At 39.3% G+C, this 20,403-nt stretch overlaps 1 protein-coding gene across 1 annotated transcript in view; it reads right to left on the reverse strand.

Annotated features, from left to right (window-relative positions):
* KCNH5 (potassium voltage-gated channel subfamily H member 5) overlaps nt 1-20,403 on the reverse strand; it is a 326,379-nt gene that overhangs the window by 210,654 nt on the left and 95,322 nt on the right. The window contains exon 7 of the mRNA XM_057731911.1: nt 14,426-14,852. Within this exon, the coding sequence (XP_057587894.1) occupies nt 14,426-14,852 (427 nt within the window). The remainder of the gene's footprint in view (nt 1-14,425; nt 14,853-20,403) is intronic.

The raw sequence follows: 20,403 nt of genomic DNA on the forward strand, positions 1-20,403 counted from the left end.
GGGAATCCTGAAGATCACGGATGAAGGGAGGTACCAGGCTGAGAGCTGTGGATCAGGCTCCGGAGATTAGGTCAGCACAGTCAGAAGGCTCCAAGAAAGGTGCCTCCGAAGACAAGATGTTGATCACTGCCTAATGTGAGCACACTGAGATAAGAGCTACATAATACAGGAGGCTTTGGAAATGAAATAAAGAGAAGCCCATGGGAAACTAAGAAAAAAATTTGATGACCATAACTACCCTAGGGAAAACCAAATACGGCATGGGAAAACAATGATAGGATACCACACAACTCAGATAGAAATAGCGTTTGCCTAGTCATAATAATGAAAACGGAGTATTGATTCAATCAAAGGGATGATCTAAATCTACTCAGAAGATAGAAAATTGGAAATGTATAGATGTGTATGAAGTGGTGGTTAAGGGACGGGGGTCATTTTCCAAAGATGGAAGTTGATAGGTAATGACTGACACTGAAAATTCTCTCCCATAATCATGGTGTTTAGAGAAAAAAAGATAACTATCTCCCCAAAAGTAAAAATATTTTAAAGTAGAGTCTGGGAGATGGAAAAAGGCATGAAGAAAAGTAAACCTCTATTTTTCAAAATGAACCTTAAAGTACTATTTGACTCTTTATGTAGGTGTACTACTTTGATCTAAAAATTAAATTAAAAAAAAAACAGGCAGATAATCTTGAATTACCTTGAAATTAAATTAAAAAGAAGCCAGGAACAATAGAGATTCAGAAAATATTTGGGATTTCCTTCCCTTCTGCTGTGGGCCTTGGGTTCTTTCCTGTTAATCTCAGCTGTCTTGTCTGGTGCTATCAAATTAACCAATTTCCATTGTAACCACCTTTTTTTCCTCTGGGAATTTCTCTCTAATGACTAAACTAACAGAGTCACATAGCTATAGGAAGCCTCTCACCAAACATCAAAATCCACTGAAATTTCTCTTTGGGTGACTGGAAAGACTTGTTTCAAGATGCATATTCCTCTAAACTACACTTATATGATTTTGTTTCTATAGCAAATGAAAACAAAAAAAAAAAATGGTATTTCTGCTTGACCTAAGTTGAAAGAGTCCTAACCTCATGTAGCCTCTATAGAATAGAATATTCAAACTATATCATCAAATTCTGTCTATGGTACAAACAGCTGTTTCCAAACCATTTAAATCCCAGGTGGTTCCCTGGGAAGCAATGAAAAAAGAAAAGAGATTGGGAGTTCAGTAAATTCATTCACTTATGCCAGAAACTCACTTATGACTGAGGATGAGGAACACTCGTGTGCACGCGTGCTCTCACACACACACACACACACACACACACACAGTATTTTGGTCCCTCTAATTCTTTGCTCTTCTAAATGGCCCCTCTGCTGTCCTCCCACTGAAACAGTGGCACTCACTTTTCAAGGGAAGTGCAAATACAGCTGAGAATGAAGAAAGCAGCATAGCTTTGAGTCTCAAATTAGACACTTTTTAAGCCCATAGCCAAAACAATAATTTTGAAAGCATAGATTTCCTCTGCAAGTGCCAGGCCCCTGAGACAGCAAATGGCTTTTTTTGTCATTATTCTTATTGTGCTTTGTTTTTACTGTTAAATCTTAGCTCTTTTCTCAAACAACATGGGGTCAGAGGAAGGGGCAGTGAAACCTAGGTGGGCAGACTAGAAAGAAATATAGGTGAAAAAAGAAACCTAAAATAGGTTAAGGGGAAATCTGAACACAGCAGAGACGTGTAGCCTGCTTCCCATCCAGAATTCTGGGACGTGACAGACACAGAGTGACAGGTACAAACACAGGACAGATACAGCATCAAAGGGCACTCTGAAAGATAGAAAAGAGTTGGGGGGGGCACGGAGGGCAGTCACAAACTAAGTGAGCTCTGGTACAGAAAACTGAAGTAAGCTACATATTTATGTATCTCAGTTTTATTGTATATCTATTGAAACCCACCACTAAAAACTCAGGTCTGGAGAACCAGTGTGGTTTTGCTTTGCTCTGAATTTACAACTTTTCACACATGGAGTATCAAACTCCATTCATTTCCAAAGAATTTGTTGAGCACCTGCTATGTTCCTATTACACAAAGGATACAGAGTTGAATCAGATAGACAAGCTCCCTGCCCTCCAGCTCCCATTTTAGTTGGAGAGACAAACAGTAAATATATAATGAAAGAATTAAAGAATATAATAAAGACCACAATAAAGGGATAATGAGCTATAACAGATGACAGGGATTCTTTGGACAGATTTTGGAAGAAGGTTCTTATGGCAGGAAACCAGAAAAAAGGGGAGTAAACTATCAAACCCTGATTATTTTCCCACCATAGAGCGAGGAAGAAAAAAACATTCTTCTTGAAGAGTCTCTTCCCTCTTGGCATCATCACCTTAGCTCCTTTCCACCCCTGCCTGCCAAGCGCACCCCATGCTCCAAATGTTTTCTCCACCCTCCTTTGAAATCTCAGCATCTCTTTTCTCTTCATTGTGACAGTGAGCTAGTTTGAAACAGTCTGTGCTAACATGCTGCTGGGGGCTAGAGACCAAAAACTTTCAGAGAACAAAATAGCAGCTTCACAGGGGCCTTCTGGGGGGAAGGACATGCAAAGCAGGGATCATCAGGCGAAGTGATCAGGGATATATCTGAAAGTTGACTGGCTCCCTTAGATCACTCCTGGTAGGGAGACACTGCTCAGCCTATCAGGAGAGCTGCCCTTGATCTTTCAATAATTTGTTGCCAGTATCACAGTGTTCAATATTTAAGAGACAGAGTATAATGATCCAACAAAGCCAACAGAGAAGAAATAGCCAGAGCAGTGGGAGGGGAACCAGGGAGAGATAAACATCAAAGAAGCTGTGAAAGATGACATTAGTGGAGCCATTTAAAATAGAGCCAAAACAACCATTCCAGAGGAACAACCTTGCACATCCCATTTTCTGTACCTCTGAGCTGGAGCAATCTGCCACCATTCCAAGAAGTCCGCAAAAGAAACCAGAATATCCTTTCTGTTGAAAGGATTGATAAATGAAATTTTACCTAGTGACCACATCACCTGACCAATCAATGAAGTACAAATCAAGCTTTACATCTTCTTATACCAATGAACATTTCTTAAAAAAAAACAACAAAAAAAAACTTACCTCATCTTCCTCTCTTTTTCCTAAGAAAAAAACCTGAGCCCCTCTCCTATAATCAGAACACTATTTGGGTTTCTACCTATATCTGTATACCGCAATTATAATTCTTTGATCCCAAATAAGCACTTTGCCTCTTGAACTGGATTCCTGTTTTTCAGCTTGACAAAGCCAAGAGAGATGTTTCTATATGGATAAGAGGTGTTTGTGAAATTAAGCAAATGTACTTTGAGAGGTGGTACAGGAGAAGAAGTCCACTTTCAATAGGTAGAAAACGGAGATAAGAAAGTAAAGAAACATGCTTTAGGAAGCCTACTTAAAGTGGGAAGAATTTGTAGATAGTCAATAGTTAAAGAGAGTGCAAAGTCAAGTGTTTTATTCACATATGTGTGTTTTTTTTAGAATTGAAGAGACAAGAGCATGTTTATGGGCTGCTGAGAAAGAACCAGTAGAAAGATAGAGAGATGGAAAACACAGAAAAAAAGAAGGGCAAAAAAACTGGAGGAAATAAAATATCAAGAGACAAAGCAAATCTATGTCCACACCCTGGACCACTTTACAGAACTCCGGGTTCATATATGTAACTGCCCAATAGACAAATGACCATACACAACTTAGCTCCACTTAGTTGCTTGCACTAAAAGCCTAAAACTAAATCCTGACCTTCACTTTCTCTCATACCCTCACATTTCGTTGGTCCTAACCTTTGTCCAGAATCTAACCAATTCTAACTATCACCACCATCATCTCTTACCTTGACTATTAACCTGTCTGCCCCCTTCCAACCTTGTCCCTTATAGACCATTTTCCACATAGCAGCCAGATTGATCTTTATAAAACGTAAGACAAATCATACTACTCTTTGGCCCCAAATCTTCAAAAGTCCTCCCGAGTCAGAAGAAAAGCCACTGCATTGGCCTACAAGGTTGTGTGTGTGTGTGTGTTGCCCGCACGCCTCCCCCCCCAGTCCCACCCCTCCTCTACCTTGCCTTTGTCAGAAGGGGGTCAGGAACGAAAGAAGTGTATGTTTGCTATCGTTGCCCTTTCTCTTTCAGAGAAATAAAAGGAGGGCCATCTGCAGAAATGAAGAAGGGTGGTCATAGGTTTAGAGAAGTGGGAAGAAAACATATTGAGAGTTGCATAAGAATAGCTGCTCAGGTGAGTAGAAGGTGACCTAAAATAAGTAAAGATTCCCAAGGCTGTGAACCATGCATTTCAGTGGCACCTGTTCACAAGGCTGTGTGGCTTATTCCAGCATTGTTTAGGGATGATGGAACCTAGAGTATTGGTGTGTGTAATGGTAGGGAGAAGTGCGGGGAAGTCATGTTATTCTTGAGCCTGGCCCTCCTAAGGGAAGGAGCTGTGGAAACACACCTACTATGAAGGTCCTTTGAGGCCTTTTCTAAGGAATCTGACAGGCAAACACATCATCAGCTCAGTATAAGAAAAGTTCCCAATGTCACCCCAAAGTCTCATTAAAGAGTTAACACTAGACCTGTCTCATTTGCTAAAGTCTAACTCGAGGCATGAGTTTATTTCCTTTCCCTACATTCATTTTAAATGTGTAAGGCTCCCAAATTAGACTTTCACAGAGTAAGACTTTGGGGGGTTGTTAAGCATAAATTCAGCTTTAAAGAATATAGGATCAGAAAGAAAGAAAGGAAGGAAGGAAGGAAGGAAGGAAGGGAGGGAGGGAGGGAGGGAGGGAGGGAGGGAGGGGAAAGAAAGAAGATAGGATCTAAAAGGGTGGTTCCAGAGCTAGCTTCCAAGAGACTTTTTGAAAGCCTCCAATATTTCCAGAGTCCACTTTGTTATAGTTCTCACCCCACAGAAATCTTCTTACCTACACACAACGCGAAGCCAAGACCATGTGCCTGGCACTTGAACTCCAAGGGAGGCCTTCCTCAGTCATCACAATTTTTGTAAAACTTAAATAAATAGGTGAGAAGCAGTCACGTGGGAACTACTTGCCTTAGAAATTACCCCAAAGAAAATCCCCTCTTGGAGCATTCCAAAGCAATTCTTAAATCCATGCATAAGATCTTTGGGGATGACATTTATCTTAACCTGTTCAAATATATTTATCTATGGATTTGTTAGTCTTTCAACCTGTGGGGAAAAATTGAACTATTTTGTCCTCAACAACATTTGAATCATATGTCCATGGACCTTGATACCACTTATGTCAGGACCACGCAAGTGCCCAGTGTTTTCTACAGCAGAGCACCACTTCTCCTTACAAGGTAACAACCTGTCCCCGGCAAGATACTTTCACACAAATCAAAACTACATTTATTCTAAGGTCCCAAATCATCTTGTAGTCATCAGAAAATAGAATTCTCCCCTGACTAAAATACCTCTTCTTAGAAAGTGGGATTTCATAAAAACTTCTCTTGAAGTCCATTTTTTTGTTTTCTGTTTTGTAACATGAAAGGAAACTCCATGCGTATGGAATACACCTAATAAACTAATTTAAATATATTTTATTGAACTTGAAAGTTGGTTCAGATAAAAGCAACACTGGCAGTGAAAAATATTGCACAAGCATAGTCTACCTGCCACTGAGTAAAATTATTTGCCTTCGTGTAGAAAAAAAACAAGACTTAGATCTCACAAAGACAAATGCCCCTGTGGCTCTCTCCCTTCAACTATCTAATAAAACAACTCATGGAAGGTCACATGACCCCCTAATTCCAGCCAGATCGCCCCTGACTAAATGTCCATTGTTTTGTTGTGCCTGCTTCCTTCTTGAAGTTTTCTCTCATACTTTGCTAGCAACAAGCACTTCTGCTGCAGCCATGCTTCCTTTTTACCCCTCTGGGTTCTCTTCTTCACCTCTCTGGCTCTCCTTCCTCTAGTGTCCACCCTTGACCAGCTTAATTCTGACTCTGTCCTGCACATGCTTGACATCAATTACTTTCTCTACACTGTGACTCCTAAAGAGATTTCTCAGTGCCTCACATCTCTGGAACCCAAAGCCACACTTCTAACTTCTATCACTTCTAACCTAATGGACATCTCTAACGAATGACTTGTTTTTGTATTCTGAGTTTAAGAGACACTTTCTCTTAGAAATCTTCCTGGATTCCTCAGGCTGAGCCAGGTGAACATTTTTATTCGTTTGTTTATTCAACATATGTTTAATGAGCACAACTACCAACTAGGCACAATACTTTGTGCTATACACACAAAAAACAGGACAAACAGAGACTCTGTTCTTACCAGCCTTACTCTTCAGCCCAGATTCTCTATTCACCTGTTCAAAGTCTTAGCTGTTAGTTCACAGTATAAAAAGAGATGGAGATGGAGATGGAGATGGAGATGGAGATGGAGATGGAGATGGAGAAGGGGATGGAGATGGAGAAGGGGATGGGGATGGAGATGGGGTTGAAAATAATGGGAGAGGGAGGGAGGGAGGGAGGGAGAAAGTGAGAGGATTCAGTGATACATTTTTTGTCTGACGTTCATCATACACTAACGTACTGAGGGCTAGAAAGTATCTAGGTTGTCTCCCTAATACCAATAACTACCAAAACACCCGGCATAATGCTTAATGAAGTCAATAATTTTGAGTAATACAAGGACACAAGGTAGTTCCAGAGACCAAATCTTTGCAAAGAGGCCAGGCTAGTTAATAGGTGAATGTGAAAATTTCCTGTTTGAGTTTTCCTGGGAAAACTCAAACTTTACAAAATCTGAGAGGTTTTATGAAAATGTGACTATGCTTAAAAAGAAGCATGTGTATAAAAGAACATTCCTACAAAAGATACAAGTTCTATTTTGAATAAGGAAACAGGGAATAAAGTCTATATCACATAGTCTTTTTTCAAACTACTGGACTGTGCCTCTGAAACTACTAAACCATTAAAAAAAAAGGTGCCTATAACCCTGAACTTTGGGCTGCACGAAACATTTTTCTTCATGGCATACTCAGCTCATTAAAGAAAAGAGAAGAAAAAAAGAAAAAGTCTTTTTTACAAGCAGGGGTAAAGCAGATACGAAGAATTGACCCAGTTTCCAAAATAAACATTAAGCTTAAAGCTCTCTCCATCTGGATAAAACTAAAACCAGAAATGAAAATCAGCATGTTCACACTCTATTTCCACACCACAATAGTGAGGGCAAGAACAAAATTTAATATATAACTTAATATTATATCTGTGTCACCTAAAGTCTCAGGTTAAGACTTCTAGAGAAATGTTTTAAATTTTTGGAAAAGTGTAACAATTCATTTTTAAACTTGCCTAGATATCCATTCAGACCAAACATCCCTCAGAGTCCCCACTGGGCACTCTCCCTGGGGCCCATTCCTATGCCCTGAGGCAAATGCCTTTCAGTCTTCCTAGCTGCCTAACTCCTATAAGGAAAAACACTGCTCTTTCCAAAAGCATAATTTTTTTCTCCATAATATTCCTTGACAGTCTTCCCTCTCAACTCTTTCCTGAATATTTTCCACACAAGATACATCTTACTTTCCATAAAACAAGGTATGCACTGTATATGAAAAGCCCTAAAACTTTTAAGTGACACCTCTTCCTTTTCCATATTAATCTCATCTCCAATAACCAGTCCAATTCTAAGGACAGCGCATAACTGCACATACCAAATCTTAGATATATAGAATGTTAGGACTGAAAGGAACCTTAAAAGTCATTTATTTCAACTTCTGCATTTCACAGTTGAAAAAACTGAAACCCAAAGAGATCCAAAAACCATCCAAGGTCACAGAGGCCTTTGCTCCACCTTACTCTATATTCTCCCAATCTTTGAGTCTCACCAGCCTGTATTTATTTCCATTTCCTATGGAGTGGGGTGAGGGCGAGGCCCATGATCTCAGCTTGGCTTTGATCTGAAGTCCACCGAGGGTGCTAAATGAGCCCACGAACTGGAGAATATGATGTGTGGCATCAGTCTCCCCTGCAGGATGTTGAGTGACCATTGTGTAACGAAGTGCTCCCCTGTGGCTCTTCAACACCCACGTGGAGATTCAAATTTCCCGTCATACACATCCCACTGGCAGATGGTCCTGCGATCCTTCTAAATGTGCTAAACCACTTGCCAGTCAATTACAGGAAATTCTTAGATTGTTTGAGCTATCATCAATTACATCCTATTTAAAAACTGCAGGTTACCATTATTATGACTGGGTTTCCTCTCAACCAATTAAACCTCAGCAGTTTTCATATTTGTAGTCTTTCGTTTTGCTTTGTTTTACTTTTAAAGGTGTAGTTTGCATGGCATCCTACCAGGACAGATTCTGAGTGCCACACACCATGTGAGTTAGGCTGCCTCAATTTAGAAATGAAGCAGGCAACAATGGAAAGAGTGAAAACTGTTTTTAAGTAAAATAAATACCCAAGTACTTATAGTCCTTTGAAATATGCTGTCTATATGTTTACTAATGTATTTAATATTTTATAGAATATTAAACAAAACAAAGCAAACAGAAGCAAACTAATTTATGGTTGGACATAATTTACGGTAAAAAGTTATTCACATTTTTATTTTGTTTCTTTTTTATAAAATTGTAGTGAAAGACGCAAATGTATAGTTTTTATAATCGTTGGATTAAACTAAAATACAGCTTATGTGATTATTTAGTAATGAAGAAGGAGCTAAGCAACTGCTTTGTTGATAAATCTTTAAAAGAGGATTCATAAAAATACACTAAGACAAAAAGGATAATCATGTCAGAATATTCCATACTCATATTCCTTTGTTTTATAGCCATCAAAACAAATCATCAGTTTACGAAGGTCCTTTCTGAATAGAAGCAAAATTAGTCAAGCTGCTAATCTTTGGGGAAAAAAAAGAAAGTTACTAGGGATTCAATAATAGGATTATGTGAATGAAATGGGTTAGAAAATATTTCAGGAAGGCATCATTAAGTATTTACTGAGCAAATTAGCTGAGATTATCCACATCTTGATCTTAAAAAAAAAAAAAAGGTATGTTATTCTCCACAACTGCTGCAGAACTAAACTTCAAAAATGCTCTTTTTCACAAAAGCCCTTTAATAGTGAATTTAGTGAATATCAGCAGAGTAGTCAGATTCATTCATGAATAGACACAGAGGAATGAGGAGGAACTGACTGTCCTGGGCTAGTAATGGCTGCTACCGAACCAAGGGGTGCCCTCGGGGCATAGAGCATGCCAAAACTGAGAAAAGACAAATTTGAGGTAAAGAACACATGGTGGTAGACCTATGTAAGAAACAACCCTTCTAGATATGGAATCTGAGCCGGAGGATTCTCCACTTGAGCAAATGTCGGAACAAAGGATATACACCTAAGAAATCCCGAGGTAGCAGGTAAGAGCAATACCCTGGGATCCTGCTGACATAGAAAGCATCAAGAGGAAACATAAGGTGACTGGGATTAAAGGAAGGCCATGGTCATAAACTTTGAAGATTTGCTTGATATCAACAAGGAGACTTTTGAGACTCTGGTCCAGGACAGAGTCCACATGCAATTCAGCATGAGAGGGAAATATAATAGGGAATTCTGACTCCGTGTTGGTCCTGTGCCTTTGACTTTAACTTTTGCTTTTTGTTACTTTTGTTATTATAATCACTGTCTATAGCTGTAAGCATATATAATGGCCTGCCACAGGGAACCCAGCCCCTCTGCCTGACTGTTAAACTAAAAGGCCTTTGTTCAGCTTACAGAGAGACATTCTGACCCTGCAGAAAAGAAGAAATTAACACATCCCCTCCCTGATGCTGGCTGAGGGAGGAGATTTCGCAAGACAAATGGCCTTTTCACTTTTCTTCCTCACCTCCTCCTCCTCTCTGTTCTATAAAAGAAACTGGCATCCAGACCCTGATAAGATGGGGGTTTTTTGGTACACTAGTCTGCCATCTTCTCGGTCTGCCAGCTTTCTGAATAAAGTTGTTATTCCTTGTCCCAACACCTCGTCTCCCAATTAATTGGCCTGTCGTGTGGTGGGCACAGCAAGCCTGGTCTCGGTAGCAGAAAGAACCAAGCAGTCTCAGAGGAAATGCCATTAAAGAAAGAAGAGGGCTCAGAAAGTCTCTAGGAACTGGAATTGCTGCCACTGAAATTTTTACATTTTGCTGGAAGGCACAAAAATTTCAGATGACTTCCTCCAGAAAAAAAGAAGCTATCATTTACAAGTAGTGATTACTTTCTCAACAGAAAATAGGCAGTTGGTATCTCCATCAACTTTTTGACAAAACATGTCTTCTCAGTCATTGAATTATAAGGTTACGAGTGGTGCTTCTCAAATATCTGGCATAGATCAACTAGAATCCTAGCACTAGTGAAAGCATGAACCTGTTTTCTATCTCCCTGTTCCCTTTCTCCCCTTCTCCATCACACACACACACACACAGGCTAAATCCCTGGCTAGGTCTGAGGCCGATAACACATATTAGGTTCTGAGAATACTGGTGGTTTCTTTTCCTTTGTTTTCCTAGGTGCTATCCCAGGAAAAAAATTATACTAAGATCACAAACAGCTGCAATAGCCACATTTGGTTGATATTTCATGCATGTGTGTCTAATAAGTTTTGAATTTGCGGAAAGTTACTATAGCACTTCATGGGTCTTGACAGTTTTCTATCATCTTTTTGGGTTGTTGCAAAGGAGACATTCCATGAAATTACTAAGGATCCAAGGACTAAAGAGAAAATTAAAAAGTGTCTCCTTGGAATGCTCTGGCTATAGAAGCTGGATTTGTTCAGAGGCATAAAAAGAAAATCAAATTTGACAGGTAAAAAATATCAGGCATTGGTTTATTCAGGTGTAGAAAGGAGATAGCAGAAACTTAAGGGGAAAAAAAGATCTACTTTATGATCAGACCTCCATCTTGAAATCAAGACAGGAACTGAAGAAAAGAGAGGAGAAAGAAATTTTGATGCAGCAATATAATTGGCCATGCATGAAAGAGAGAAGAATGGACCAACTCTGAATGAAATGAAGTTTTAAAAACTCAACTGAATCTAGGTAAAAGTTTCCAATGTAGGTAATTTCAGAAGATAGACAGTTAAAAAAAAAACAAAAACAAAAACAAAAACACAGTGGGAGAAAGGGTTGTCAGTGCTTCTAGTGACTAGCCTCTCAGGACTTATTATCGGGCCTCATGAGAGATTTAGGATTAGGGCAATCCAGCTGAAGGAGCTGCTACACTACCACAGGCAGACAATACAGGCGAGCTCAGCAGGGCTTTCACAAAGGAATCACAGCTAAAATTCAAAAAGTGTGTATTTCTCTGGCATGTATGTTCACCAGAGACCTAACTGGGGTGGATTCAGACACAGGAGATTCTTATTACAATCATCAGAGACATCTTCAACTTCATTCATCCACACAGCAAATTTAGATTGAGCATGGCCTTAAGAATTGTTTAGAAGTTGAGTATATAGAGGCAAAAAAGGCAGACCAAGACCCTACTGTAGGGATTTTACATTCTGAAGAAAATAAAAACAGAGTAAATATAGTCTCAGGTCTTGGTAGATACAACAAAGAAAAAGATTAAAGGGAAGAGAATACGAGTGATTGGCATTGTGGTGGTTTTTTTATAGGAGGGTAGCACTGAGAAGAATTTCTGAAGAGGTGGTTTGAATGGAGACCTGCATGAATTCAGGGCATAATTCAGGGGAGGGGTGTTATAAGCAGTGGTGAAAGCAACACAAGGACCCTGAAACAGTACTGTGTTTGATGTGTACAACAAGATGGCTGGCATGGATGGAATAGCATAAGCAAGGGTGGGAATGGTAAAAAGTAAGGTGGGTGAGGCAGGCAAGGGCCAGACCATTAAAGCTTTGACTGAAGGGGTAAAGAATCTGGATTTTATTTTATGTGCAATATAAAACATTGGAAGGCTCTAAGCAGAGGAATGGTGTGATCTTACTTTCTGGGTAGAGATCATGGGGCAAGATTAAAAACAGAAGGAACATATAGGAGATTATTGCAAAAGTCCAGCCAGTGATGATGATGACTTGGTCTAGGGTGGTAAGCTATGGAAGCGGAGAGAAATAAACGTATTTTGAAGGTAAAGCCAGTAAGACTTGTTATGAATAGATGTAATACATGAGACAAACAAGAATCTAGGATGATTCCCCACTTTGGGGGCCTGAGAAACAAAGTGAATAATGGTGTCCTTCAGGTCCACATAGATTTTATTTTTCTGGTATTCTCTTGTTGAAAAATCGAACTATGCTAGTATGTCCACTATGCAAAATAGTTTGACAATTTCTTTAAAAAAATAAATAGACACTATATGTCCCAGAAATCTCTTTTCTGGGTATTTATCCCAGCCAACTGAAAACTTACTCCAAACAAAATTCTACACAAATGCCCATGGCAGCTTTATTGTAATAGCCAAAAACTGGAAATAATCAAATTGTCCTTCAACAGATGAATGATTAAACAGCAGTATATCCAAACCATGAAATGCTACTCAGGAATAAGAAGGAACAGACTATTAATACACTCAACAACTTAGATGGATCTCAAGGGTCTTATGCTGAGTGGAAAAGGCCAATTTCAAAAAATCACATTTTTCATGATTCCATTTCTGTATTTCTATATTTTTCAAACTTACAAAATTATGTAGGTAAAGAACAGATCAGTGGTTGCCAGGGTTAGGGAGCCTTGGGGTGAGTGTGACATGAGGGAGATCTCTGTGGTAGTGGGACAATTCTGTATCTTGATTTCAGTGGTAGTTATGGAATCTACACATGTGATAAAACAACACAGAACTATACACACACAGTGTACTAAAGCCAATGTTGATCTTGTACTAGCGTTATATAGCTATTGGAGGAAACTAAGGTAAGGGCACCAAGGCCCTCACGATACTATCTTTGCAACCTCCAGTGAATTTATAATTACTTCAAAATAAATTTTTTAATCTAACTATGCTCAAGTATAAGACAAAATGCGTTATATAAATATTAAAAGTAGTACAGTAATAAATACTACAGCTGATAAAATGTTGCCTTATGAATTTACAAAGCACCTTTTTTGCCAATACATCTTACCACTTTCGATGTGTAGGCAGCAGTTTAATTAAGACATCATCAGGATCTCTTTGTAAGAACATTTTCCTCCTAAAAGCCTCTGGAGGAAACAGCACTTGGAATTCTCATTCTCCCTCTATTACTTTTAAGCAGCAAAGAGAATCTGTGTGTTCTTGTTTCTGTACCCATACAAATGAATACAGAAGACTAAACAACTGTTAACACTGGTGTCCAATAGCTTGCAGACATTCTAAACTCTGAAAATTACCTCATTTAGATCCAAGATATTAACCTTTCACAAGTCAGCCGACATTCCTGGACTCTAACATTTTTCTCATTATTGTCAAAATAAAAAACTCTATAATGTGGAATCTCAAAAATGATGGCTTAGACCAAAAACCAGTTCCCATTACCCAGAGGCTTTACAGGTGCTAATAACACTAACTATAACTCCAGTCCTAACCAGTAACCTAGAGGTTACCCTAGGTCTCAGAACTAGGTTTGGGTAAATCATCCAAGCCAACGTGAAGGTGTGTATGGTGGTGAAGTCCCCCTCAAAATCTCCTTTTTCAACAGCTTCTTTCATATGTATTTCCTTAATTCTGATATTCTGTATCATCCAGTCTCAGTCTGAGGTTAGAATACCTGGTCCTTCATTCCTGTAGAGAGCATTCCACTCCCAAGAACACCATCAAGACATTTAACCCTCAGGTCTGCATGCTACATCCTAGACACTTTTGTCATTGCTGAATGAGCTTACATTTACTAAACCTTTCATTCTCTCAGACAGGAATATATTCCACCTAGAATTTTGTAATGGAGACTAGATTTATAAACTCTTTTCCTAGTCTTAATTGTAAAAACCTACATGAAACTAATTATTAACTAAAACATTTTCTAAACAGGGTATCTCACATCAGATCCTGTCTACTTTTTCAGAATTTTATGCATTGCCAACAAAATCTACGGAATACGCCAGATGCAGCCTTTCTAGATGTTCGTCGCCCTTTGGAAATAGCTCTGCCAGGTACAATGCTATGAACAGAATTAAATCAAAGAGTTACCATTCCAATTTTTGTATCCTTCCGTTCATAGTGTTTTTCATGTGCTAAAACATTCTAAAAAGTAAAATATGTTACTTGCATTTTTATTTTGTAAGACCACATAAAAAGGAAACCAATGTAAATGCTATGGATTAACCATCTTTCCGAAGAAAAAGTAGTTTCATTTTACTCCTGTCAGAGATTGGAGCCTAGAGAACTACCAACAACAACTCAAAAAAAATAAGAAAAGAAACGATACTTACAGCCAACCATCATCATGGCCACCGAAAACATCTTTTCCACATCTGTGGTAGGAGCTATGTTTCCAAATCCTATGGTTGTAAGGCTTGTCATGGTAAAGTAGAGAGAGGACACATACAGTGAATCCTTGCTGGGTCCTCCTTCCCATATCCCTGCACTGGTATTGTATCGATACGGAGTCCCAATGCTCAAGGCCAGCTGGTAGAGCCAACTGTCTATTTGGATGGTGTTCGTGACTTCATCGATGACCTCATAGTCCCCGATGCTGTACCATATGCAGGCCAGCCAGTGAGCAACTAGTCCAAACACACACACCAGGAGCACGAGGACCGCTGCTCCGTACTCCAGGTAATGGTCCAATTTCCTGGCCACACGGCCCAGTCGCAAGAGACGCACCACTTTTAAAGAACTGAAGAGACTGCTGATTCCCTGAATAAAAGAAAAGAAATGACACAACGCTTTCAGAAAAGAAAAGCCTGGGGAAAACAATACAATGGCTCACCTTAAGAAACTCATTCACCATTTATATTCTAAGAACATACACATCATACAGCTCTAAGTTAACACAAATGAAGCTGAAATGATAAAGAAACTTTTTAAATGCAGATTCCTTCCCACCAGGAAATCAGATATTTGTAAGTTATTAGATAAAAAACCTTTTCAATATACTCGAGTACAGAAATAGGATGGCGAATTCAGACCTTTTATTTCTTCTTCCTGTAAACCTTTGCCTCTACTCTAAAAGATTTAATTTTATTTCTCACTTTATAAATGCTATGAACAGCAAAACTTCTGAAAAAAGAAATTCTAGTTTCACTGTCAAGCAAACAGGAAATACTTCCATGTATATTAGGAGAATGAGCAAATGTCATTGCTGTTTCCACCACCTCCAGCCATGAGTTATGATAAAAGTGAAGAGTTGAACCTAGAATGGGTACATACCTACAAAATGCTATCATCTTCTAGCAATACTCATAGAAAAGAATACTATAAGGGAATGGCAGTAAGAAAATTCATATTTTGTTGAGAAGCTTAAAACATCAAAAATAGCATTATCCAAATGTAAACATAGCATAGACTTTATTCAATCAATGATGTTCCTGAAGTTACTTTTTGGGGAAATAAGCCACCCAGGTAGAGAGGGTAAAGGCATTCCTGGTGCGTGAGGGGAAGACAAAGCAGTGACCCAGGACCCTCTCATCTGATCATCACCTCCAAATCTCATAAAGTCTATGACTTCCTTACTGCTAATTCTGTCTCTCAGAGGGTAGACAAGGCATCTAACATAACTTACTTTGAGCTTAATTCTGATCAACATGGAGGAACTGGTTGGTATAGTAGAACAGATGTAACATTAATGAGACTCTAATTATGCCATCATAAAGCTGCAGTGAAAAAAGCCTAGAAATGCATTTGGTATACTCTGTATGATAGCACATATTTGAAATTTTGCAAAATAAAAATTTGAAATAGAGAGAAAACAAAGAGAAGTAGAAACATGAGACCCTGTGGAAGCAAAAAAGGAACAAGAGCATCCTGACAGTTTTCTGTCTCAACCTCGATATCCTTAGGCCTGGCTCTATTTCTGTTCCTACTCTCAAATGCTGTGGCATATACGCAGCCTTATATCAATTCTAATTTCACTTGTACACTTGGGGGAGGGGGGATATTGAACTTTAGACAGTAACAGCCGCATTAATAAAATTCAGACGATGAATTGGCATCACTCAATGACATGAGATGTTGAGAAGTAAGTAAGAAGATTTGTGAGAGCTTGGAAGCTCTCAAAAAAGGAGCTACATAATCATGAACAAGAAAGACAAAAATAAGTATTTATTGAGCATTTCTATATGGGAGGCTCTGAGTTGAGCCCTGAGGATATTAAGAGAGATATGCCCTGCTTCTGCTCTAAAGAAACCCATAGTTAAAATGCACAAAAACCTCAAGCAGGGTTAAATTAAAAAATAAACAGCGTTTTGTAGATGTTGTTCTCCACTTAGCTCCAATTTTTAAAGGATCTTTGTTACTTCTATTTAAATATTAATACTATAGAGAAAAATTATTTATACTGGGATTTTTTTTTCTAAAAACAGCTAAAAACAAAAGAAGAAAAAACAGAGAGGAAACCTTTATCCCCATTGAAACTAAAAAATAGTCACAACCCTCAACTAGAATGTACAGAATCAAGAAGTAGGCTAGGAGAAAAAGATGGCGGTGAAGTAGAGAGATGTGGAGTGCATCCCTCTCCACAGATGCATTGGGAATGCATGGAAGGACGCAGTCATTCCCACAGAGAACCAGCTGAACACCAGCAGACGGCCTCGGACACCAGAAAGGACCAGAAGGAGCCCGACATAACCGGTAGGGAGGCATCTACGAGGGCTCAGAGAGGTGAAGCGGCGGAGCTGTGGCAGACGGGAGGGAGTGAGAAACATACGAAGGGTCCACAGCGCAGCTCAGCGTTCCCGGACCCAGACATCGATCCGCGGCTGAACGGAGGGTCCAGGAGCGGGAGCGTGGGAACCGGAGAGCTGGTTCAGGGTGAGAAACATTGTTGCCGGTAGGGTGACGGACCGAGAGGACAGGAGGGAGGAGGTCCGCGGAGAGGAGTGCCAGTCCCTGAGAGCTGCCCGGCCATGATGGCGGCTGGAGGCTGCAGGCTCCCGGGCGGGGGGGAGGAGCCGCGCAGGTAGCCTCTCCCTCTCTTTCGGCGCCTCTGCAACAGGCAGTGGAGAGACGCCCTGTGGGCCACCTAAGGCGCTCAGGGATAACAAGCACCCTCAGGCGCTCGGGCGGGGCTACATTAAAACCCCTTGCAGCGCCAGCAGCAGGGAGGCTGCCGAGAGAAAAAAAAAAAAAAACCAGCATCAAAAAGAAAAAACCCCGAGAGAGGCCCAACTCTAAGACTTTCTGTTTACACCTGAGCCACCAGCGCCCTCTGCAACAGGCACCTCCAAGCCTGACTGAAACAACAGTGCGCCACTGCTCACTCACTCCCAGGAGAAGAAGCCACTATTGTACCCTCTCCCTCCCCACACACCGAGGCTTACAGACGAACAATAAAGGAACCTCTGCTGGTCACAGAATAACGCAAAAAAAAAAAAAACCCAAGGCAAGGAGAAGGACACTTACAGCTGAGACGCTAAGGAAACAGAAATAGTAGTATCAATACCTATTGAACTGGTCCATTCTGGGATCAGTTCTGGATTTTTTTTCTTTTTTTCTTTCTCTCTCTCTCTTTTTTTTTTTTTTGATTTATTAAATACGATCTTAGCCCTAAGGGATCTACAAGTTTTACAACATAATTTTTTAAGGATATTTTTTATTCTTTTTTTTTTTTTTTTTTTTGCCTTCTTATATACTTCTATATCTAGCTAAGTTTTTGGTAGTACAGACAAAATATCTTTCATACTTTCCTTTCATCCCTTTCTTTTATACACTTCTATTCCTTTCTTTTTCTTTGCATATTTCCAACCACATTACGCTTTTCTGTTCCCCTTTCTTCCAGCCATTTTAAGTGTATTTTATCTTAACATACTTACAAGCAACACTAGCGGTCTGCTCAGACTCCTTGCTCTATTCTCCAGATGATGCACTGCCTTGGTATTAATATTAGGCTTTTGTCTTTATCTTAGTTCTTAGTACAGTTGTCTAATTACATTCTGAGAATCTCCATTCTCTCTGGTGGTACTCCAGCTCCTTTCTATATTTGATCCTAGCTTACAAAATCTCCCTGGATTGATGTTTGTATGTGTAGGGTGTTATTTGTTGTTTGTTTGCTTTTGCTTTTGTCTCTGATTTGTTCTGTTTCAGTTGTCAATTTCTGCTGCGTTTCTCTTTGAATATCTGATAGCACACTGGGGTTCTGTCAGGTCTTTCTAGAGCCTTATGTCCTAAAGGATTCAATAATTGTGTGTCTTATACATGTATGTGTTTCCTAGACTGAATATTCGTTTAATCCAATACTTGGACATTAGTCTGAGGCTTGGACAGTCTTCTATAAACACCTCTATCGCCAGGACAAGCAACCCCAAAAGCTTGGACAACCATGAGGAAACAAAGAAACCCCATGCAGGCAAAGGAGCAGGAAAAAAACCCACAAGACCAAATAAATGAGGAGGAAATAGGAAAAATGCCTGAAAAAGAATTTAGAGTAATGATAGTAGAAATGATACAAAATCTCGATAACAAAATAGAGAAAGTACAAGAAACAGTTCATAAGAACTCAGAAAAACAAACAGCAATGGATAACAAAATAACTGAAATTAAAAATACTCTAGATGCTATAACCAGCAGAATGACTGAGGCAGAAGAACGAATAAGTGAGTTGGAAGATGGAATGGGAGAAATAAACGCCACAGAGCAGGAAAAAGAAAAAAAAATAAAAAGACTAGAAGACAGCCTCAGAGACCTCAGCGATAACCTTAAACGTACCAACATTCGAATTATAGGCATCCCAGAAGAAGAAGAAAGCAAGAAAGGGTCTGAGAAAATATTTGAAGAGGTTATAGTGGAAAACTTCCCCAACATGGGAAAGGAAATAATTCACCAAGTCCAAGAAGCACAGAGAGTCCCATACAGAATAAACCCAAGGAGAAATACACCAAGACACATATTAATCAAACTAACGACAATTAAACACAAAGAAAAAATATTAAAAGCAGTGAGAGAAAGGCAACAAACAACATATAAGGGAAAACCCATAAGGATAACAGCTGACCTTTCTACAGAAACTCTGCAGGCCAGAAGGGAATGGCAGGATATACTGAAAGTCCTGAAAGAGAGAAACCTACAGCCAAGAATACTCTACCCATCAAGAATCTCATTCACATTTGAGGGAGAAATCAAAAGCTTTCCAGACAAGCAAAAGTTAAGAGAATTCAGCACCACCAAACCAGCCTTACAACAAGTGCTAAAGGAACTTCTCTAAGTAGGAAACACAAGAAAAGGAAAATACCTACAAATACAAACCTAAAACAATTAAGAAAATGGTCACTGGAACACACATGTCAATAATCACTTTAAATGTAAATGGATTAAATACTCCAACCAAAAGAAACAGACTGGCTGAATGGATACAAAAACAAGACCCTTCTATATGCTGCCTACAAGAAACCCACTTCAGACCAAGGGATACATATAGACTGAAAGTGAAGGGATGGAAAAAGATATTCCATGCAAATGGAAGTCAAAAGAAAGCCGGAGTAGCAATACTCATATCAGACAAATTAGACTTGAAAGTAAAGACTATTACAAGAGACAAGGAAGGGCACTACATAATGATCAAGGGATCCATCCAAGAAGAACATATCACAATGGTAAATATCTATGCCCCCAATATAGGAGCACCTCAATACATAAGGCAAATGCTAACAGCTATAAAAGGGGACATCGACAGGAACACAATAATAGTGGGAGACTTGAACACCCCACTTACATCAATGGACAGATCATCCAAACAGAAAATAAATAAAGACACACAAGCTTTAAATGACACATTAGACCATCTCGACTTAATTGATATTTATAGGACATTCCATCCAAAAACGACAGACTACACGTTCTTCTCAAGTGCACACGGAACATTTTCCAGGATAGATCACATCTTGGGTCACAAATCAAACATCAGCAAATTCAAGAAAACTGAAATCATATCAAGCATCTTCTCAGACCACAACGCCATGAGACTAGATATCAATTACAGGAAAAAAACTGTAAAAAATACAAACACATGGAGGATAAACAATTCACTCTTAAACAACCAAGAAATCACTACAGAAATCAAAGAGGAAATCAAAAAATATCTAGAAACAAATGACAACGAAAACACAACAACCCAAAACCTATGGGACGCAGCAAAAGCAGTTCTAAGAGGGAAGTTTATAGCAATACAATCCTACCTTAAGAAACAAGAAAATGATCAAATAAACAACCTAACCTTACACCTAAAACAACTAGAGAAAGAAGAACAAAGAAACCC

This window comes from Hippopotamus amphibius, chromosome 4 (assembly GCF_030028045.1).
Source record: "Hippopotamus amphibius kiboko isolate mHipAmp2 chromosome 4, mHipAmp2.hap2, whole genome shotgun sequence".
NCBI classification, from domain to species: Eukaryota; Metazoa; Chordata; class Mammalia; order Artiodactyla; family Hippopotamidae; genus Hippopotamus; species Hippopotamus amphibius.